The sequence below is a fragment of the Artibeus jamaicensis genome, unplaced genomic scaffold, assembly GCF_021234435.1.
Source record: "Artibeus jamaicensis isolate MK-2021 breed Jamaican fruit bat unplaced genomic scaffold, CSHL_Jam_final scaffold_804, whole genome shotgun sequence".
NCBI lineage: Eukaryota > Metazoa > Chordata > Mammalia > Chiroptera > Phyllostomidae > Artibeus > Artibeus jamaicensis.
Genome location: NW_026522055.1, coordinates 2854541 through 2877686, shown reverse-complemented (window position 1 = coordinate 2877686; position 23146 = coordinate 2854541). Strand labels below are relative to the sequence as shown.

The 23146-nt window shown below is 39.4% G+C and overlaps 1 protein-coding gene and 1 pseudogene across 1 annotated transcript; both read right to left on the bottom strand.

The window, feature by feature from the left end:
* Positions 1-6428: 6428 nt before the first annotated feature.
* On the bottom strand, positions 6429-21372 carry LOC119038457 (zinc finger protein 883-like). Its single transcript, XM_037130953.2, has 5 exons — positions 21290-21372; positions 15961-16199; positions 14952-15078; positions 13614-13652; positions 6429-8974 (listed from the first exon to the last, which is right to left on the bottom strand). Exons 2-5 carry the CDS (start codon positions 15994-15996, stop codon positions 7218-7220), a joined length of 1959 nt encoding a protein of 652 aa, XP_036986848.2. The 5' UTR covers positions 15997-16199; positions 21290-21372; the 3' UTR covers positions 6429-7217.
* LOC119038458 (glutathione S-transferase omega-1-like) lies at positions 19737-21293 on the bottom strand (annotated as a pseudogene).
* Positions 21373-23146: the final 1774 nt, after the last annotated feature.

Sequence of the window (23146 nt, the reverse complement as noted above, 5' to 3'; positions counted from 1 at the left end):
TAAATTTTGTATGTAGTCATTATTCCCAGGTCCATGTCATACCTTTATATTTCCAGAACAGACCATGTCTCAGAAAATTCAGTAAGAAATATGTACAAATACAGGTGAAACAATCATTATTTCTTGGAAAAATGGTATTTCAATCCAAAATGTTTTTCTCAGGGTCTGATCCTCACTTTCAACATCTTCATGGATGACAATTTTATAAACACCTTTTTTTTATTTTTAAAAAAGATTTTATTTTTATTTTTTAGAGAGCAAAAGAGAGAGAAAGAGTGAGAGTGAAACATCACTGAACAAAAGATACATCAAATGTTTGCCTGTCGCACACACCTGCTGCATAACTCAAGCATATGCACCAACAGGGAATTGACGCACCACCCTTTTGATTGCAGGCCAGCGCTAAATCCACTGAACCACACCAGTAAGGTCATATTGTAGACACTTTGTTAGCAAATGTAAATTTGCTGTAGAGCAAATTTACATGTATCCCCAGATACATGTTCTAGTCTTAGAATAAATAAACCATATCTTCCAAATACATTAAGAAATATTATGGGCCCTGGCTGGTGTAGCTCAGTGGATTGAGCATGGGCCTGCAAACCAGACAATCGCGGTTCGATTCCCAGTCAGGGCACATACCCGGGTTGCAGGCCGGTTCCCTGCAGGCCAGTTCCCAGCAGGGGATGCATGAAAGGCAACCATACATTGATGTTTCTCTCCCTTTCTCCTTCCCTTCCCCTCTAAAGATAAATAAATAAAATCTTTAAAAAAAAAAGAAATATTATGGAGGAAAGTATTTTCTGGGGTTGCAAAACAAATACCAAGAGCTAGATGGAATACATTCTGAGGAGCTAAACAGTATTGCGCATCCGTGTACACTTTCTTTGGGGCTGCCAAATATTTTCCCTCCATGTTCCCTTTATACCTGTCTGGAGTATTCTTCCTCTGATCACTGCAAGCACACTGGACCTTATGATGTTCATGCTAAAAGCCTTGCTACCCATGAAGTGAATAGAATGAAGGCGGTGTGTCTTATTCACTGCATTAGGGAAACTTAATGTTTTCATAACAATCTTTGGATATGCATTTTCATCACTTCAGAGCATGAATTACAAGTGGAATCTGCAGGAATATTTTACTAACATTTGATAAAGGTGGAGGTTAAGTCTTTCTGCTGGCTTTAGTGAAAGCCACTCTTCAAAAACATACCAATATAATACTGTAAAATACAAATAGCGAGATAATCAGGCATAATCTCAAAGTTATGAATAAATAAAATCATAAATTATCTCAAAATTAAGAATAACATTGCTTAGAGTTCAATGTTATTTAAATGATGCCTTCAACTTTCCTAACATCTGGTCTGGGCTTAGAAGATCTTGACTGCGACCATGGTTGTTACTCTCTTTAAAATCTCTACTTAAATTTTTTTCTTATTCAGATTGTATCCAAAAACAGTTGTTTGTATCTCTGCTAACTGGAATATGAAATAAGGGTCTCAGCTGTGGCCCAGGGTGCTGAGCACTGCAGTGGGGTTTGTGTTCGGAAAGATCATGTTCCAAACCAAAGGTTTGGCGAGCAGAAACAGAAGACTGAAAAGGATGATGTGGGTCCAGAACACAGTACAGGTTGCAGGGAAGACAAGGTGAGTTTTACTGCCTCATATAGCCAGTAGGAACCTACGAGACAGAATCACCTGGGCAGTGGGTCCCTTTCGTGGAAAAGAGGTGTCACTTTACAATGAAACAGGGATCGTGTAGGTCTCCAGAATTAGTTCCAAATGTTAAGTTGCAGCATTCACATCCAGCTGGCCCCTCCACTTCAGGGTGAATGTCAGTACCACATACAAACAACACTCCAAAAGTTAAAATAAGGCATCAAGTTCACCAAGACAAATGGGATCACAGCCTGAGAGCTAAAATACGTGTCAAGTTGCAGACTACCGGCCCAAATTACCAAGGTTTCCTGAGGGTCAAACTTCATGCTGGAAATCAAAAGGCAGACAAACTGTAGCTCAGTCTAAGAGGTTCCCCAGGTGCTGAGCAGTGTGCCTCATTTGTTTGTGTGTCATCATGCAGTTTCCTGGTTGCAGTCCTGGTAAGGACACACCAGTGAAGATTTGGTCCCAAATCAGCGAGTGTTTAGAAGCATCTGCTCCATGTATCTCACTTTGATGTTTCTTTCTTCCTTCTTTTCCTTCTCTCAAAAAATGAATATGTAAAAATAATGTTTCCAGCCCTGGCTGGTGTAGCTCAGTGGATTGAGCACGGGCCTGTGAACCAGACAATCACGGTTTGATTGCCGGTCAGGGCACATTCCTGGGTTGCAGGCCAATTCCCAGCAGGGGATGCACGAAAGGCAAACCATACATTGATGTTTCTCTCCCTCTCTCCTTCCCGTTCCCTCTAAAGATAAATAAAATCTTTTAAAAAATAAAATAAAATAATGTTTCCTTGGATGACTGAGTGGCTGAGGGTAAGTGCTTTGACATTTTAAGGAAATAAGAGAATTGTAATAATTGTACCAATGGAAAAAGCAGCTTCAGCTGATCCTCCCTGGTTCTCACACTGTACATGACCCAGTGAGTGCTTCACAGCGGTGGTAGAGATTGCATTAGAGGTGTGAGGGGGTGCCTGGTCTGGAAATGAGTCTGCAGATGTGGGGGTTGTGGGAGTCTAGGAGTGTCCACACATATCTGCTCATTGAGAATGAGCACCTTAGCATTGTCCTTGTCCAACAGCTGAGAGGAAAAAAATATATACCTTATACCCACTTTACAGAGGAGAAAACTAAAGTCCAGACCTGAAGAAAAGATTATTTTGTGGCAGGATAACAATAATTTAGGAAAATTCCTGGGCAAGTGGATTGGGGAAACTGAAATAACAAAATTAAATAAGGCTAAAGAAGCCCTGGCTGTTGTAGCTCAGTGGATTGAGCGCAGGCCTGTGAACCAGACAACCGTGGTTCAATTCCCAGTCAAGGCACATACCTGGGTTGCAGGCCAGTTCCCAGCAGGAGACGCACAAAGGCAAACCACACATTGATGTTTCTCTCCCTCTCTCCTTCCCTTCCCCTCTAAAGATAAATAAATGAAATGTTAAAAAAAAAATAAGGAAATCATCCATTCTTTTAAAAAAAATAAATAAGGCCAAAGAGTTTGAGCAATTTACAGCCACCTGGTGAATAACAAGACTTTATCTCCTCTAACTAAGAACACTTGAGAGCAAAAGATATGTATCTCCCATCCCTAAGCAGAGAATACATCCTGGTCAGGGAAATAGAGAACAGATCAATTAATGTCCTTTGTGCCAGCTAAAGGCAATGACAGATGAAGTCAAGGGAACAAATTTTTAAAGTGACATTAAAGGCCAGATAGACCCTAATAAAAGTAAACAGTATAGTTGATCAAATATCCCCAAGCCTCTCTTATGCACTCCTTTTGATGCATCGGCATGTTAAAAAGGCACCTGGAAAGCTAATGAATATTCTGTTGAAACCCTCCTCTAAGATTGTCACCTGCAGAAAAGATAAAAAAGCCCTCAGGACAAGGACTCAGGGCAGGGGTGCTCTGCAGCATGCCCACGCCCCATGCATGGATTTTTTATTTCCTCCTAAACTCTAAGGGTCCCCAGGGGACTTGCAGCCAGGGAACCAGCAGGCAGCAGTGGCCTGACCCAGGTTACTCCCTGATCCTGTCTCCAAGGTTCGCTTTTCTCTGACTTTGCAGTGAACAGCATTCCTGCCTTTTGACCACTCCTTTCCTTTAACTTTTCTAGGGAGCCACAGCACAGCACCATCTTAGGCTCCCTCCTGCTTTCTCTACCCTAAGTCCTTCCATTATTTCACTGTGCTCACCCTTAATAAACACACCCAGATAATCACCTAGATTTTCTACACAGTCAAAATCCCACATACTACAGCTGACCTGAGGCTGACCAGCTCTTGCCCTGTAACAATTTGACTATGAGTCTCAATATTTTGGAATCTAGTATTCAAATTCAACGTGTTTGAACCAGAGCATGGGAAGTCTGATCACTGCCTATTTCCCTCTGAACTGAGCTTTTGGAGTCCAAACCACCCTGCTCATTTTGATGCTATCTGGTCTCCTCTAGAAACCTGTTCCAATACAAGAAACCCCATGATAAAAGACCAGAAAAATGGGATGACACTACAAAATAAGGGCTTATTATATTATCAAATGACTGGACTTCTAAAAGTTATGGAGAATATTAATAGATGGAGGTTAAAATAAAGGATATCTGTTACATTGCACAAAGCATGAAAATAACAGAAAATATTAAAATTTCATTCCAAGAACCATTTTTAATAAAAATTTTTAAGGCAACAAATGAGTGAAATCCCAACATTCACCTTTGTTGCTTTTCTGTCCTTTTGTTTAGAAAATTGGCAGATGATAGATAGGATCAGACACCTTAGCAAAGCCAGATATAGCAAATATACACCTAAAACTCACCATAATCTTTAGAAAACCAGTGAGGTAGCACTACAATATTTTAAAATTTTAAATAAAAACTATTTACCAACAAAATATTCCCTAGGATGTAAAGGAAATGAAGCTCTCACACACTGCCAGAAGCATGCAAAAAGATGCAATCAGTTTAAATAACAAATGGCTAATTTCTTTGTTAAACATTCACCTACCCTATGACACAGGCTGTGCAGTTAAGGTAATAAAACTTATGTCCACATAATCATACTCAGCTTTACCTTATTTATTTTTAAAGATTTTATTTACTTTTGAGAGAGGGAGGGAGAGAAAGAGAAACATCAATATAGTTGCCTCTCTTGTGTCCCCAACTGGGGACCTGGCTCACAACCCAGTCATGTGCCTGGACTGGGAGTGGAACCAGCAACACTCTGGTTCACAGGCTTCCACTCAGTCCAATGAGTCAGACCAGTGGGGACTGTAGCAGCTTTATTTAGACACCCCAAAATTAGAAATAACCAAATTAAATGGATCAAGTCAGTAATATGTTAAAAAGAAAATTTTCAGCAAAATGATGAGCCACTAATATATCAGTAAATCTCCAAATATATTTGCAACATAAATGAAAGCAGAAAAAGTTCATCTCGTAATGTAAAATTAAGAAATTGCAGTTATCTATTAGAATGGAATGTAACTCAATGTTTACTTAAAGACCTTTGAAGTGATGAGAGAAATTAAGAAGCCCAAGAAATAAATTCCCGGTGACAAATATGGTCAGTTTTATGACTGTGGTGATGGTTTCATTTTCATGTATTTGTGAAGACTAACCATATATCATACTTGAAATATGTTTACTAACTAAAGGTTTTTTAAATGGTTCAAGATTTTTAAAATTGGTATTCCCAACTCCTGGAAATAGTTTTGGCAACTCTGTATCAATCCACATTCTCATGCGCACTGGGACCCACTTTACCTTAATGACAGCAAATATGGCCAAATTAAAAAAACTCACTCTGTCCAACAGGACTGTTGGCTGGCTCAAAAAAGCAACATCCATCAAGTATAGATATCCTTTAAAATTTTTTTCTTTTCTGACAGTGTACCAGAGATTCTGATGTGAACATAAGAGTTAACAGAACTGTTTTCTTAAACAGTTGACAGAACTGAGTGAGTTGACAGAACCCACAAGTTTTTTAAAACTTTATTGATTTTATAGACTGAGAGAAAAACATGCATGTTGTTCTGCTTACATGTGCATTTATTTTTTGCTTCAGGTATGTACCATGATTGAACTGGAAAACTTGTCATATCAAGATGACACACTAACCAATTGAACTACCCAGCCAGCCCCACAAAACCTTTTGCTTATATTCAATGACAATGACTGAGTAAACAGATGATATTCCTGCGGATCCTTTGATTTGTGTACACACCGATCCTGCAGTCTTTTTCTCAGAAACATTTCTGGATGCACATTCCATCTAGTTAGCTGCAGTTTCCTCCAGTACCCATTAGGCCAGTGTTTCTGTTGCAATCAGTTTCCCCATCCCCTGTAGGGCTACAACTAGTGACCATCACCCATGTAATTGCAGACATTATGGCACATGGCCCTTTGCAAGACCTGGACCAGAGATTCCCTTCAATAGCACTGGTATCCTTACAAACAAGGAAAAAACCCATGCTGTTCCCTGATGTACTTGAGGTTGTCTTAGCTACCCCCTCTTTGGAGTGATATCTGTGTCTCCTAAAACTCTTGGCATCCAAACTTCACATGACAACTAGAGCCCACAGTCTTGCCTAAGTAGATATTGGCAGCAATGCAAATTTGGGAAAAAACAGCTGAGTTAATTTCTGCACAAACTATCCAAACAAAGGCAGAGAAAATTTGAAACACACAGAAAAGCTGTTCACCTCTTCATGGTTGTAGGGCCCAAATCTGTGTATAAAGTACCCCACACGGTAAACAGAACACCCAGAATTAAACAAGATTTAGAAAACAGCTTTTATTGTTTTACAAATCAAATGGAGATGAGCTTGGCAGTCCTTGCACTGGAGACCTGGACACTCAGTAATTTATCACTGATACCTAGGAAAAGCATGTCCCTGAAAAAGGTGATGGCTGAACTCAGATGATGTTCTTTGGGCCAATATCACGTCAGGTCAATGTGCCAACAGTAACAGTGAAAGGAATAAAGACTTAAACACTAAGGCAGCCCTTAATTTTCGCCAACAAATCAAAGAGAACAATGACCTTCTGTGAGAACATTACGATGGTGACTAAAGTAATCTGTAGGAATCTTGTAGGTGGTAGAGGTGAAATAATGCCAGCAATAGAAATACACAGTGACATGGATCTGGCAAGACACCTGGATAAATTAGAAAGTGCAACATAGAAACACATGCTTATTGCATAATACAAATGTATGGGGGAATCTCCCTACTGTTGACTATCAGATTCAATTTAGACAAAACTTAAAAGAGTTTCCTATAGTTTAAAACCAAAAAAGTTTTTTTTAAACCAAAATAGTACATTTATGGCACATCTAAGACCTTCTACCGATGCAAAATCTTCTGTGGAGAGGAAGATTAAAATTTTGGCTAAATGATTTCCAACATTAACAGTACTCACAAGGCCTTTCTCCTGAGTGAAATATCTGATAATGAAGGCCAGTGCTTGTGGTAAAAGATTTCCCACTTTCATTGAATTCTAAAGGCTTTTCTCCAGTGTGAAATGTGGACAATAACAAGTCGGTACTACTATTAAAAATTATCTACATTCATTGGACTCACAAGACCTTTCTCCTGTATGAAATCTCTGATGATAACGAAGGGAATAGATCGTAGTATAAGATTTCCCACATTCACTACACTCATAAGGTCTTTCTCCAGTGTGAAATTTCTGATGATACCCGAGACCACTGCGACTGATAAAAGATTTCCCACATTCACTGCACTCATAAGGCCTTTTTCCAGTGTGAATACTCTGATGACAACGAAGGTTATGCATACTGGTAAAAGATTTCCCACATTCACTGCACTCATAAGGCCTTTCTCCAGTGTGAAATCTCTGATGATACCCAAGGCCACTGCGACTGATAAAAGATTTCCCACATTCACTGCACTCATATGGCATTTTCCCAGTGTGAACACTCTGATGGCAACGAAGGTGATGGATTCTGGTAAAAGATTTCCCACATTCACTACACTTGTAAGGCCTTTCTCCTCTGTGAAATCTCTGATGATAAAGAAAGCCAGTGCTACTGCAAAAAACTTTCCCACATTCAGTGCACTCATAAGGCCATTCTCCAGTGTGAAATCTCCGATGACAACGGAGACCACTTCGACTGGTAAAAGATTTCCCACATTCACTGCATTCATAAGGCCTTTCTCCAGTGTGAACTCTCTCATGACCACGAAGGTGATGGATTCTGGTAAAAGATTTCCCACATTCACTGCACTCGTAAGGTCTTTCTCCTGTGTGCAATCTCTGATGATAATGGAGGCCAGTGCTACTGGTAAAAGATTTCCCACATTCACTGCATTTGTAAGGCCTTTCTCCAGCATGGACTCTCTGATGATAACGAAGGCCAGTATTACTAGTAAAAGATTTCCCACATTCACCACATTCATAAGGCTTTTCTCCAGTGTGACGTCTCTGATGATAACGAAGGTGATCGATTCTGGTAAAAGACTTGCCACATTCACTGCACTCATAAGGCCTTTCTCCTGTGTGAAATCTCTGATGATAACGGAGACGAGTGCTGCTGGTAAAAGATTTCCCACATTCACTGCATTCATGAAGCCTTTCTCCAGTGTGAACTCTCTGATGAAAACAGAGGCCAGTATTACTGCTAAGAGAGTTCTCACATTCACTGCATTTGTAAGGTGTCTCTACAGTGTGAACTTTCTGATGATAACAAAAACCAGAAATCCTGGTACAATATTTTCCACGTTCACGACACATAAAATGCTGTTTTCCGGTACAAACATTCTTGTTCTGAAAAAACGTGTGGTTGCAGCCAATGGCTTTTTTACATTCACTCTGGGTATAATCACTTTTTCTTCTTTGAATAGTGACTCCAGATGTGGAGATTTCATTTGGCTTCTCCCTGGTTTGAGTAGACTGTTGTTGGACATGTCCTGACATGATTAAGATGTCCTGCCCAATCTCCCTGTAAGTTAAAAGCTTCTGGAAAACACTGAAATCGCAACCCTTCGCAAGTAGGTTCTTGTCCATACCTCTTATGAAAGGCTTCTCTCCAACATGGTGTTCTTGCTGCTGGTCACACTTTCCACTGAAATAAAATTGTTGTGCACATGCCCCACACCTCAACGGTTTCTGGTTGTATTGTGTTTCCTGATGGTCAAACAAGTAGAAAATATGTCTCAAGATGGGTCCACAACTCTCACAGGGATGGTTCTTCTGGGAAGATAAAGCCACCTTGTAATTCTTTGCCTGAGACACTCCAACGGAAACGTTTTGTTCAGCTGGTACTTCCACATCCTCTGCTCCACAGCAGCAACCTGAACAAAAGGACCCAATGGTGAAGTATATGTTGACCTTATAGAGAGGGAATATTCTCATCACACATGGCCATCTGTCACAGCTAGGCATGATCCTATGAAATGATACTCAAGACAAGTGAGTTAGACTCTAAAGAAATGGCTGTTATACTTTACTTGTCCCCAAAGTTCAGTCATTGGTGGAGACCTCACCAAGGGTGATACAGGAGCATAGGATGGGACACAGAGAAGACAGGAAGGGTCTACTTCTTCCTCCACAAATGGCTGTCTGCAGGACCTTTCCTACTGGTGCTATGAGGCTGTGTAGAATAATCTGAATGAGTCAAATCCATAAACATCCATTGTACTAGAGCATATGATATTCAAAGTGAATATAAACCAACGTTGGAGCGAAGTAAAAAGGAACCTGTAAGAGAAATGGTTGAAGTACAAAGTTTAGAGAGGGAAAGATTTAACATGGGCTGGGAATTCAAGTAGAACTGATCTTCAAACTCAGTAGTTGACGAGTGTCAACAATAAACAAGAACAAGTGGATGGGATGAGGCCTAGTAACAGTATCAAAATACTGTTCAACAAAATGGGTTCCCAGTTATGATGTTAACAAAGTCCTAGCATCAAGCCCTCCCCAGCAGCCCAATACCAAGTCAAGACTGCCTCTGAGTCCATCCTGCCTTCCTGTGATTATCCTTCCTCTTAAATCCCAGTTGAGACACATAGCCAGCACTGTGGTAGAACAACAAAGCACAAGAGACCACAGAAAAATATCTATGTGATTGACTTCAGAAAGATGGGACAACCAAAAATACAAGAATTCTTCCTTTTCCCAGAGCAAGGAGAAAACTATCCTAAAACAAAATCAACCATGCAGGAGGGAAAAAATAATCCAGTAATGATAAACAGGAAATTAGCCCTGACCAGATTGCTCCATTGGATATAGCATCATCCCAATACACTAAGGTTGTGGGTTCAATCCCTGGTCACAGCACATATAGAAGTAGCCATTGAATGTGTAAATAAGTGAAACAAAGATGTTTCTTTCTGTCTCTTCAAAAGAAAAAAAAAAGACAAGCAGCAAAGCAAAAGACTGAAAAACAGAGAATAACATAGAAAGGATGACTGGAAAGATGGGGTTACAAAACATATTTGAAGATTGCTAAGATCCAAAACAAAGGTCAGAGTTACCTCTATCAACCACTGTGATTGTGCTAAGGTTGACCTTAGTGGACTGCTCTGTGAAACACAATGGAAATTTTTGTTTTTAAAAACCACAGAAGCCCCTGCAACATTTGTAAACTCCTCATAGTTTAAACATCAGAGGATACTACAGAGTTTCTCTGCACAAAATCCAAGAGAAATTCTTCATCCACAACCTATTCCAGGAAGAAAACAAAATCAGTATGTCCCCAGCAGTATTTGGTATTACAGTTTTCTCACTTTTCCCCCCTTTCCCCCCTTTTAACCAACCCACATCCCACTTTCATAGTCAGTCCCCACACCATTATCCATGTCCACAGCCCCTCCATACATATTCTTTGACTAATTCCTTCACTGTCATAAAATCAGTCCCCACCTCCCTTCTCCCCTCCTACTGATGCCAATCTATGCCATGATTCTATACTTCTAGTTGTATTCTGACTTCAGCTCATGTAGCATCAAGGAGACTAGGCTGCTGGGACTTGTCTCAACCCTGAATCCACAAGCAGATGGATGAATCTACTGCACTAGCCAAGAATTGACCCATAAGGCTAAAAGAAGTAAGTGCTTCTTCATATGTGTAGACATATATATAGGATTTAAGAAATACTAAAAATAAGGATACCACAAAGAGAGAGAACATAATAGTTTTCCAATAATCGATACCAAAAAAGTAGAGATCTATACACAGCCTAATAAGAAATCCAAAATATTTACTTTTAAAAACATCCATGAGCCTACAGACGATATAAACAGAACCAACTTAAGAAACCAACACTCAGAGAAGAAAAGAATACTCAAGAGAAAGAAAAGTAAATAACAGCAAAACAGAAACACTGGAGTTGACATATTACAATGAACAAAATAAAAAATGCAATAAAAAGAATCAAAGGCAGCCCTGGCTGGCATAGCTCAGTGGATTGAGCGCGGGCCTGTGAACCAGAGTATTGCAGTTCGATTCCCAGTCAGGGCACATACCTGGGTTGCAGGCCAGTTCCCAGCAGGGGACTCATAAGAGGCAACCATACATTGATATTTCTCTCCCAATCTTTCTCCTTCCCTTCCCCTCTCTCGAAAAATAAATAAATAAAATATTAAAAAAAAAAAAAAGAATCAAAGGCAGACATGAAGAGTGTCATGTCAGTCAGGTCACTGAAAGCATCTAGGTGGAGAGAAATAAAGGGAAATAAATTTAAAACATACAGCAAGGTGAATTAACACCATCAAGATAAATGATATTTCCATTATGGGAATCCCAGGAAACATGAAGGTGGGGGGAGAGTGGAAACAGAGAGAAGGAAAGTGAGGAAAGGAAAAAGAGAAGTAGAACGTTTACTTAAAAAAATAAGCTGAAGCCCTGGCTGGTGTAGCTCAGTGGACTGAGCACGAGCCTGCGAACCACAGATTGTGGTTCAATTCCCAGTCAGGGCACATGCCTGGGTTGCAGGCCAGTTCCCAGCAGGGGACTCAAAAGAGGCAACCATACATTGATATTTCTCTCCTTCTCTCCTTCCCTTCCTCTCTAAAAATAAATAAATAAATAAAACCTTAAAAAAAAAAAAAAAAGCTGAAGACTGACTTCCAAAGTCTGAAAAAGAAATGTGAATAATCAAGGGCACACAGTCTCACAGCTCCCTGTACATATTCAGGGCAAAGTGGACTTTACCAAGACACAGTAAAATGAAGTGTCAAAACTCAAAAGCAAAGAGCTGTGAAAGCACAAAGAAAGTAGAAACTCCTCACACACACAGGAATGCCTGAATAAGGGTATCAGTATATTCCTCTGAACAAAACTTACCAACTAGGAGAAAATAAAATAACAATGTACGAAACACTAAATGGAAACCATCAGTATTTTATACAGAACACCTGTCCTTTAGAAAGATTTTCCCAAACAAAAGCTAAGGAACTTCACTCTAACTCAACATGACTTATAAGAACTACCAAAAAAGTCCTCATAGATGAAATAAAAAAATACTAAAAACTCAAATACATAGGAAAGTATAAATCTCAGTAGTAAATTAACAATAAAATTAATTTACTCTAACTTTGGTGAAATGCACGCTATGTAACTATTATAAAGGTTAAAAAATCTGGTAAAAATAACATTAACATTGTATATGCCTTAATCAATATACAACATGGAAAAGTATGACTTGTGACATCAAAAAATATAAAGGGATGTGTAGTGAAGATTCAAAAGTAGAATTAATGCATGCAACTGAAGGTGTTATCAAAATTAAGACAGATCATGCCCTCACGGCAGAGCTCAGTTCGTTGAGCATGTATCACAAAGCAAAAGGATGATGGTTTGATTCCAGTCAAGGCACATGCCTAAGTTGTGGCTGGTCTTGGGTTTTGGGCAGGTCTCAGGTTGGGGTGCATGCAAGAAGCAATTAATGATGTTTTTCTCACACACTGATGTTTCTCTCCCTTTCTTCCTCCCTCACTTCCCCTATTTCTAAAAATAAATAGAGATTGTAAAGTGTATGAGTTCTTTAAGTAAGTCTTTCGGAAATCACAAGCAAAAAGTATGTAATACACACACACGAGAGAGAGAGAGAGAGAGAGAGAGAGAGAGAGAGAGGAGTCAAACCACTATACAAAATCATCAAATCACAAAGCAAGACCATAATAAAAGACAAACAAAGGAACTGCAAAAGAGCCAGAAACCAAACAAGAAGTGGCAATGCAATAGTGGTTTCTTAAACAAATTGTTGAAACAAGAATAGAGTGACTGAAGAGATTTAAATAAAAAACAAACCCTCAATATATGCTGTCTGCATGAAACATTAAATCTTTATGGATACAAACAGGATGAAAATGAAGAGGTCAGGGATCGCTATAATTCTATAAGACAAAATAGACTACCTCAAAAACTGTCGCATGAGACTAAGGCCATTACAGAATGATAAATAAGTCAATCAGAAATATAACAATTTTAAGTATCAGCACTGAACAAGAGGGCAACCTAACATACTGTATTAAGCAAAAAATAGCAGATGTGAGGGCAGAAAAAGAAACCAAACATTAGTAGATAACTTCAATATTACCCCTTCAATAATAGGTAGATCACCCATTCAAAAGCAAAAAAGAATTAATGAAGATTGCGTACAGTTTAGAGCAAACTGTATGAATAATTATATTCAGAACATTCCGTCCAAGAGCAGCAGAAGATGCATTCTTGTCAGGCACAATTTTAGTTTCAAGAATGCTTGAAAATTCATATATATATATATATATATATATTGAAATTCAATAACACACTCCTGGACAATTAGTGGATCAAAGAGAAATAGCAAACAAGAACTCAAAAAATTTAATCATAGGAAATTAAAACATAATCTATCAAAGTTTATGTATAAAATGCAGGAAATACAATTCTAAGAGGAAATTTTATAGTGATGTCTACATTAAGAAAATAGAACTCAAATAAACAACCTACCCTTGCGCCTCAGAAAATGCCAAGAAAGTAAACCCAAACCTAGCAAAGGAAAAATAAATAAATAAATATTAGAACAAATGCAAAGGAAATAGAGATGAAAGAAGATAATATCATAACTAAGAGCTATTTTTGAAAGATAAATAAAATTGGCAACCCTTAGCGACACTAAAAGAGGACTCAAATAAATTAATGAAATATAAGACATTATTATACCTAGCACTATGAACCACAATGCACACAAAATCACCACACAAAAAAACAAAACAAAAAAGATTGAACTACAACAAATGAAAAAGCTCTGTGATAAAAAAAACAGCAATTAACATAATGAAATACAAAGGCACTGTATAGGAATGGAGAAAAATACTTGCAAATCATATGAAGGTATCACTTGGAGCTATTGTGGGCTTAGTTCAGAAAACCACAATAAAGCAAGCATTGCAATACAGAAGATTTCCCAGCGAATAATAAAATTATGTTAAACTATATTGCATGCTATTTTTTAAAACTTTTATTTATTTATTTTTAGACAGAGAAGGGAGGGAGAAAGAGATGGAAAGAAACAACCACATGAGAGAGAGAATCATCCATCAGTTGCCTTAGGTACATACCCCAAGGGGACCAACCAACAACCCAGGCATGTACCCTGACAGGTAATTGAACCAGCAACCTTTCACTTTGCAGGACCACACCTAACCAGGTCAGGGCTCTACTGCAGGCTATTAACACTGCAATACCTTTGTCTAAAAAAATAAATCTCCACATAATTAAGAATAGTTTATTACCAAACACTGGTTATCAGAATCTGAGCCTACAGCAAAAACAAGGACACTAGACTTGCTCAATGCAGCACTGACAAAAACACTGAATTTGTAGAAAGAAAGAAAGGAAGGAAAGAAAGTAAGAGAGAGTAAGAGAGAGATCCACAATATCTGCAGAGCACTCTTAAGCAAATGCAAAAGTGGGTGTACTTGTATGTGAAAAGGAATTAATATATAAAGTATACAAAAGATTCATTAGCCAAAAATATATGCACAAATGACCAACAGGAAGAGAAAAAAATGCTTTTCCTCACTAATCAAGGTGGTATCCATTCGGCTCCCTGCAACATTACAAACCACAATCCTTCCCTATGAGTTCACTACAGCAGGTATTGGAACTGCAGCAAGACAAAAGGGCAGTGCAAATGAACCAGCCCTACCAAGGAAAGCACCTACTCTTAAACTTGAAAATCAAGCAGTGCTAGCAGTCCACATGTGAGAGAGCACCTCCTACAGAAGAGGAGGCATGGGGAATGCAGAGCTAAGTCCATGTCACTGGCAAGACTGAGGGTCTTACCCAGGGAGGATACAAGTTCAAAGTTCTCCAGCATCACATCCAGGTACAGGTGTCTCTGATCCTCATCAAGGAGGCACCATTCTTTCCTGGAGAAGTACAGGGCAATGTCTGCAAAGGTCACACCAACCTGTCAGAATTGAGACAAAAGAAACCAAAGTAGGGTAGTCTTTCTAAGAACATGCAATCCTACTCCTTTCACATTTTCTGCTCACTCATCCTCTTCCAGGGTTCCTCAGTGCTGGCTGCTCTCTCATCAGTCCCATTAATCACTGTTAACACCTTCAGCAATAGCAGTGCAATTACTGTTATCACCTTCAGCAATAGCTGGGTTGGCAGTGGGGGAATAGAGGGTAAATGACATCTAAGCTCTGGGCTACGCCGGCAGGGCCCCATCCTTCCCAACAAGCAATTCCACTGAGTCTCCCAGATCATGGCCCCAGGACACAGCCAAACATGGGCTTATGCTTCACCCTTAAATCCCCACACACACCCGGGTCACCAGGACCATTAGCTCCCATCTCCTTTAGTTGTGCACACCATTGTGGAATGTCTGCCTCCTTCACATCTTTAGACTCCAGGTTCACTCCCTTAGCTCTGCTACCTTCCTGCTCCACCATTTCTCTGGACTCAGCCAGGAACTAGGCCTATGACATCCAGAGTGCCTGCCAGGTTCCAGCAGGACCGAGCACAACCCCAGCTTTCTGATGGATCCCACAGCCCGGGAAAGCCCCGAATGAAGTCCTCTCTGCCTGCCTCTGGTCTTTGCTTCAGTAGTCACATCCAGAACCGCATGGGAATTTCAGATACGAAAAAGTCCTGTCCACTCTGCACTGTATTTGCTGTGTCCTCAAAATCCACAACACGCAGTGTCCACTGAGCCTTCGTCACGGTCCTCCACTCCGGTCTGCGCTGCAGAACCTGGCGGGCGACTTGCAACCGGGGCCTTAGTATCCACTGGGGTGAAGGTGAGGATGAGGAAGGGGACTGGGCTACAAGGCCGGTCACTCACCTCAGCCGGGCGCTTCAGCCTGTCCGCCGCCATCATACTGTTTGCAGAGTGGGGCGCAAGTGTCCGGAGAGAAGGACGCCCCGCACACGGCGGCTCCAGTCCCGTCCGTGGGGCGGGTCACCCTGGCAGTGCTGCCGAGCCCCTTACTCTGCTGTTTATTGTGTAGACCAAGACTATCGCGCCTTCTCCATCCCAAAACCCAGCGATGTGGAGCCGCTAAACAAGTACTTCAGTGGATTCTGGGTGAAGACAAAATGCCGCCTGTAAGGACACCGGAAGTCCCACCCTCTGCATTGTGCCCGAGTAAAGATGCCTTCCCTGACCCTTCATTGGTTAAGCCCAGGGGTATTCCACACACAGGTCTTCTGGTAATGTGGGTCAGAGAGTCCAAGGCGACGGTGAAGAGTTCTCCCACCTCAATTCAGCAGCAAGACTGCAATGCACCGCCAAGGGAGCTGGGGAATAACACGCACTTAGGAATGAGACAATTTGAAAATTGCTGAAGTAAGTTGTCATCTTTTCCTTGTGAAGGGTCTTACATTTCTGCTGATGAAAACATTATCTGTGAGGCCAATACAAGGAGTCATAACAAAAGAGATATGCCTGCCTTAGAGTCTGGAAAATTTCATCATACAAATGTCCTACTTACACCATCATATATGTATGTGACAAATATAGAACACAAAAATATAGGCACACCTTTAAAATAAAAAAGCTAATATACATAATATAAACATTAAATAGAAATCTGTAATGTAAACATCAATTTAATTTTTGAAAAAGCGGGAGAATTGAATCCTGACAAATTTTATCGATGTTTCTGTTATTTTGAAAATGCTATAGTAATTATCATGGTAAAAAAATTTGTCCTTTACAAACATATTTTTTTTGAAGAAACAGAGATTTTTAATGAGATACTACTACACATTTATTAAAATGGCTGTAACCAAACAACAATCCTGGTCAATCCCTAGTATTGCAAAGAACGAGCCACAACTATAACTCTCCTATATTTCTATTGAAAATGCAAAATGGCACAGGCATTTAGGAAAACAGCTTGGCAGTTCTTACTGAGTTAAAGACAAACCTAAGAAACAACTCATTCATCCTATTCATAGGTGTTTGCCCACCAGATATATAAAAAATTAAGTCCACAAACATTAAATAATAATCGTTTATAATAACATTTTTCATAATTGCCAAAATATGGAGACAGCACTATGTCCAATACATGATGAATGTACAAATAATTGTGTTATAACATGAATGAAAGAAGTCAAACTCAAAGAAGCACATACTATATGATTCCAAACACATGATAAGTATTTCTTAAGTTGATGTCTAAAAATCATATTTTAGTAGCTTTTGTCTTACTATGTATGTCATTGACCATGTTTTCATTTTATCACTTCTTTTCTGCAAATATTCTGTGAACTACCTACATGTATATTGTGCCCACTTTAAAAAAAAGCTGGGTGGTTGGTTTTTACTTCTTAATTTTACTATTAAATGTATAGTAAGTCCATGATGCATAATATTGACTTTAGTAATGCAGAATTTTCTATGCTGAAAACTTAATGTAATAAATGTTTTCATTAATATTTTGATGTGGTGAGTGGCACATTACAAGTCAGACATCATTGTTAAAATATTTTATAACTAAACACTGTAAGACAGTTAAATGCTTAAATAAAACACACTACAGTATAAGTATGGTCCTTTACAAACATATTTAAGACAGCAGGTGACATGATGTTTCAGTCATTCTCAATGTGATAAGATTATGAATATATTTATAAATTATATTTAGAGTAAATTGAGTATGTATTCGTAATGACAGTTGACCTATGTATAGCTAAAAAACTTTTAAAAATCGCATGAAATATTATAAGTAACAAGTGCGGATATACATATGTGTAATGAATATTTAAAATCAATAATTCTATAACAAGCTTCTATTTAAAAATTAATAGTAAATATGACACTAAAATATAACCCATAATTTGAAAACATTAAAACAGTAATGAAACACAGGGGTTCAAAAAAAATCTAAAAACTACCAGAAATAGAAATCGCTTCTAAATGAAAATAATCTCTAGCACCCTAAAACTAACACAATGATCAGAGAATGGTCTGACACTGTGTTTTATTAAGTGAGTGAACATTAGTGTTTTTATAGCAATTGGTGGATATACATTTTTTACCTTCTTGGACCATGAACTACAAATGGATTCTGTAAGCGAATGTTACTTAAGTGTTTTTGGTTAAGGTGGGTATTAAAAGTTCCTACCAGATGAAGTGAAAGAAAGACATACTTAATAAACAGGCCAATAAAATATTGTAAAACACAAATAACAACATGATCAAAATAATCTCAAAGCTAAAAAATCATAATGATGTTAGAATTCAATAAGTGAAATTTGAACTGTGCCTGAACTGACCTGACTCTGGTCTATGCTTAGCAGACTTTTGCTGTGTTCTACATCTAGCCCCAGCTGGTGTGGCTCAGTGGATTGAGTGCCAGCCTGCGAACTAAATAAAGGGTTGCCGGTTCAATTCCCAGTCAGGGCACATGCCTTGGTTGTCGGTCAGGTCTGCCATAGGGGGCACTCAAGAGGCAAGCAACTATTGATGTTTCCCTTTCTTTTCCCCTCCCTTCCCCTCTCAATAAATAAAAAATAAATAAATAAATAAATAAATAAATAAACAAACAAATAAATGAATAAAATCTTTAAAAAAGAAGAAAAAGACACAGACCTGGATGATCTTGTGTTAGTAACTTTGATACTGTAAATATTCACCACACTTTGTGAGGATAGCACATCCCTGATAAAGGCAGTTCTGCAAGCTGCCAGCTGAACTCAGATGATGTTCTCTGGGGGCCAACACTAGGTCAGGTTCATGTTGCAACTAGTCAGAGTGAAGGGACTGCAGATCCCCTAAGAGTACTAATTTTCTCCCACAAATCAGAAGAAAATGTTTGCTTTTGTGATCACATTCGTACGGTGACTGATACAACCTGTGGAAACCTGCCAGGTGCTAAAGGTGAAATAGCTTTGGCCACAAAAATGTGCAGTGACATAGATCTGGCAGGAGTCTTGGGCAGGTTCTATAGTGCACCATGGACAGAGATGCTTCCTATACTAAATTTATGAAGAATCTCCCTACTGTTGGCGTTTGGATGTATGAGATTCAGGTCTGACAAATGGGACTTCACAGGGCTTTTTACAGTGTTAACACTGAATAAGGAAAATTCAGTGTACATTTCCTACATATCTAAGACTTTTCCCCAGTGTGAACTCTCATGTGCTGTGAAAAAATAAAGTTGTGGCTAAAAGATATGCAACATACACTACACTCATAAAGCCTCTGTCCTGTGAACTCTCTGATGATAAAAAAAAAAAGGTTATGAGCCCTGGCTGGTGTAGCTCAGTGGATTGAGTACAGGCCTGTGAAGCAAAGGGTCACTGGTTTGATTCCCAGTCAGGGCACATGCCTGGGTTGCAGGCCAGGTCCCCAGTAGGGGACACATGAGAGGCAACCACACATTGATGTTTCTCTCCCACTCTTTCTCCTTCCCTTCCCCTCTCTCTAAAAAATAAATAAATTTTTTTAAAAAGGTTATGGCTACTGATATAGGATTTCACGCATTCACTGCACACATAAAGCCCAGTATGAACTCTTTGACGAGAGAGAAGGCCACAAATCCTGGTAAAGAACTTCCCACATTCACTACACTTACAAGGCTTTTTCTTAAATAAAAGCATGTTATTATTTAGTGAAGAAAAAGATCAAACATATCTATTTTTTGAAATATTTTATTTATTTTTAGACAGAGGGGAAGGGAGGGAGAAAGAGGAAGAGAAACATCAATGTGCCATTGCCTCTTATATCCCCACACCTGGAGACCCAGCCTGAAACCCAGGCATGTGTCCTGACTGGGAATCAAACCAGTGACTCTTCGGTTTGCAGGCCAGTGCTCAATCCACTGAGTCATACAAGCCAGGGTTCAAACATATCTTTATTGTTGATCCCTACCCCTATCAGAGCCCAACATCACAGGCCTGCAGGCTATTCTGCAGGTGGAGATTTAAGAAACCTTGAAAGGTCTTCACACCAATGAGGACAGCTCAGCTACTGCAGGATTTTCCTTCGTGGCTGCCACGCAGAGCTGAAGTTTTGGAGTGTGGTCTACACATTCATTTAACTCCAAAGCTTCCAGCCCTTCAAACCAGAGCCAAAAGAGGTAATCCATCACAGAAAGTAAATGGCCACCAAAGGTTTTCTTCTTATTGGTCAGAACCTCCTTCAGCTTACTGAATTCTTTACAAAATTCTTCTTTTAAGCCAGAGTAGTCTTCCTAATTTTTACTTCTAATAAAGCTTCCTAATAAACCACTCAGGCTTATTTTTCAGGTTGATGTTGATGACTTCACGTTTGATTCCCTTGGCCGTGAGGACGAGGAGCATCCTCTTGGCCAACAGGCAGAACCTCATGCTGTAGACATGGATCAGGCCCCCTGGGACAGGCCCTGAAGGCACAATTTCCTTTTTCAGGCTCTCAGCAGACACTTCAGACATTGTAGCACAGCCTCAGAAGGCCTTTCTTCAGTGTGAACAGTCTAATGATAACAATGAGCAAAACTACTGGCAAAAGATTTCTCACTTTCATTGCACACATAAGGTCTTTCTCCACTGTGCACTCTCTGGCGATAACAAAGGTTATTACAAAGGTTATTGAAAGTGGTAAATAATTCCCCACATTCACTCTACTCATATGGCCTTTCTCTCGCATAAACTCTCTGTTGATAATAAAAGCCAGAGATTCTGGTAAAATATTTTACACCTTCATGCACAAAAAACACTGTCTTTGACTACAAACAGGTTGGTCTGGAACAGGTGTGGGGCTTCAGCTGATGACTTCCTTACATTTTTCCAGGTGTAATAATTTTTTCTCCATTGAAAAGTCACCCAAGATGTCCACATTTCATTTCGGTCCCTAGTATCAGTAGTTTGTTGTTGGAGATGTACTGAGCTGGTAAGGATGTCCTGCCAAACCTCCCCGCAGGCAAAAAGCTTCTGGGACACACTAAAATTGCAGCCCTTTGAAGTGAGATTCTACCCACACCTCTTCTGAAAGGCTTCTCTGTCAAGTGCTGCTCCTGGTGCTGGTGACACTTTGCACTGAAATCAAACCATTTTGCACAGGCCCCACACCTCAATAGTTTCTGGCTGTGTTGTGTTTCCTGCTGCTCAATCAAATGGAAAATGTGCCTCAAGACTGGTTCACAACTCTCACAGGGGTGGCACTTCCAGGGAGACAAAGTTACCTTGGGATTCTTTGTCTCGGAGATTCCTATAGAAACATTCTGTTCGAAGGGCGCTTCCACATCCTATGCTCCACAGCAGTAACCTAAATAACAATAGAAAAAAGAAACATCAGTGAAGGACATGTTGACCTTATGAGGAAAGGGTAATCTCATCACAAATGTCCATCTGTCACACCTAGGCATGATACTCTGGGATGATTTTCAGACAAGTGAGTTAGACTCTTAGGAAATGAATGTTATGTATTAGTTCACCCCAAAAGTCAGTCAATGGCAGAGACCCCACCAAGGAAAATGACACTAGCTTAGGATGGGACACAAAGAAAAGAGGTAGGATTTACTAGTTGTCCCTCTGCAAATGGCTTCCTGCAGGACCTATCCTGCTGCTGATGTGAGGCTGTGTAGAATAATCTGAAACGAACTCAAACCCATAAAAATCAATTGTACTAGAGCATATAATGTCCAAGGTCAATATGATACGTGTGCACTCCAAGGGTCTACAGGCATGGACCATGGTTGGAGTGCAGTAAAGAGGAACTTGTAAAGGAAATGTCTCATATTCAAAGTTTAGAGGTAAAGATTATCCATGGGCTAAAAGTCTGAATAGAAATGCTAACTATTACAACTGACTAGTTGGCAAACTGTCACCAATAAACAAAAGCTTATCCATGTTTTTCTTTCTCTCTCCCCGTCCCTCTATCTAAAAATAAATAAAATCTTAAAAATATATACAAAAATAAAAATAAATTTTCTACCCATTTCTTCCTCCTTTCTCTGTTTCCCTTTTTTTTTTAACCCAGCATTTTCTAGGCTTCCCATGATGCAAATGTAGGTTATCTTGATGGTGTTACCTAATATTTTTGCTGTATTCTTACATTTATTCTTTTTCTTTAAATTTTTTATTGTTTTTTTTTTCCCATTACCATTTGGTCTCCTTATGCCCCCTCCCCTATGCAATCACCACACTGTTGTCCATGCCTATGAGTCCTTATTCCTTATTTGCTCAATCCCCTTTGGTACCTTGGCCAGTGGGCTCACCATGGTCAGCTTGCACAGTTTGCTCAATCCCTCCACCTCCTAACCCCCCTCTTCTTTTTGTTTTTCTTTCCACCTAGATGCTTTCAAATAACTTGTGTTTGACATCAGAGATTTTCTTCATGTCTGCTTTTGATACTCTTTATTGTATTTTTCATTTCATGCATTGTAATTTTCAACTCCAGCATTTTGTTTTTTTTTATAATTTCTGTCTGTCTGATATTCTCCCTTTGTTTCTGTATTGGTTTCTTCATTATGTTGGCTCCATTTGTGTTCTCTTATAGCTCAGGAACGTTTTTAAAAAAATATTTTGGATCTCTAACCAGGCTGTACGTAGATCTCCATTTGTTTGGCATCAATTAGTAGAAAATTATTATGTTCTCTTGGTGGTGTCCTTGTCTGTAGTATTTGTTTTAATCTTGTGATAATGTTTACACATTTGATGAAGCAGTTATTCTATTCAACCTCATGGACCAATTCTGCCTTCAGAACTAGGTTTATCTGCATATGGAATTAAGGGTGTTGGCTAGGTTAGGGTGTTGTGTTTTGGTCTTAAAGACAGTTCCAGCCACCTAGCCTCCTTGGTGCTCCATAAGTCAAGGTCATAAAAACAAAGAATGCAGGGGTTCTCATTGGTTATGGCAGCATTTTTCTGCAATGACAATTGTAAATTCTCTGATGATTATGTAGAGCAGTGCTAGTGGTAAAAGATTTCCTACATTCACTGAACTCCTGAAACCTTTCTCCTGAGTGAACTCTCTGGTAAGAGGCCATAGATTCTGGTTAAATATTCCCCACATCCACAGCACAGAAAACAGGTTTCTA

Coding starts and splice junctions, on each gene's coding strand:
- LOC119038457 (XM_037130953.2), bottom strand. CDS start 15,996: ATGATGGCGGCGGACAGGCTGAAGCGCCCGGCTGAG. Junction 15,079..15,960: donor GGCTGAAGCGCCCGGCTGAG/GTGAGTGACCGG, acceptor CAATTCTGACAG/GTTGGTGTGACCTTTGCAGA. Junction 13,653..14,951: donor TGAACTTGTATCCTCCCTGG/GTAAGACCCTCA, acceptor TTCCTTTGCTAG/GTTTGGGTTTACTTTCTTGG.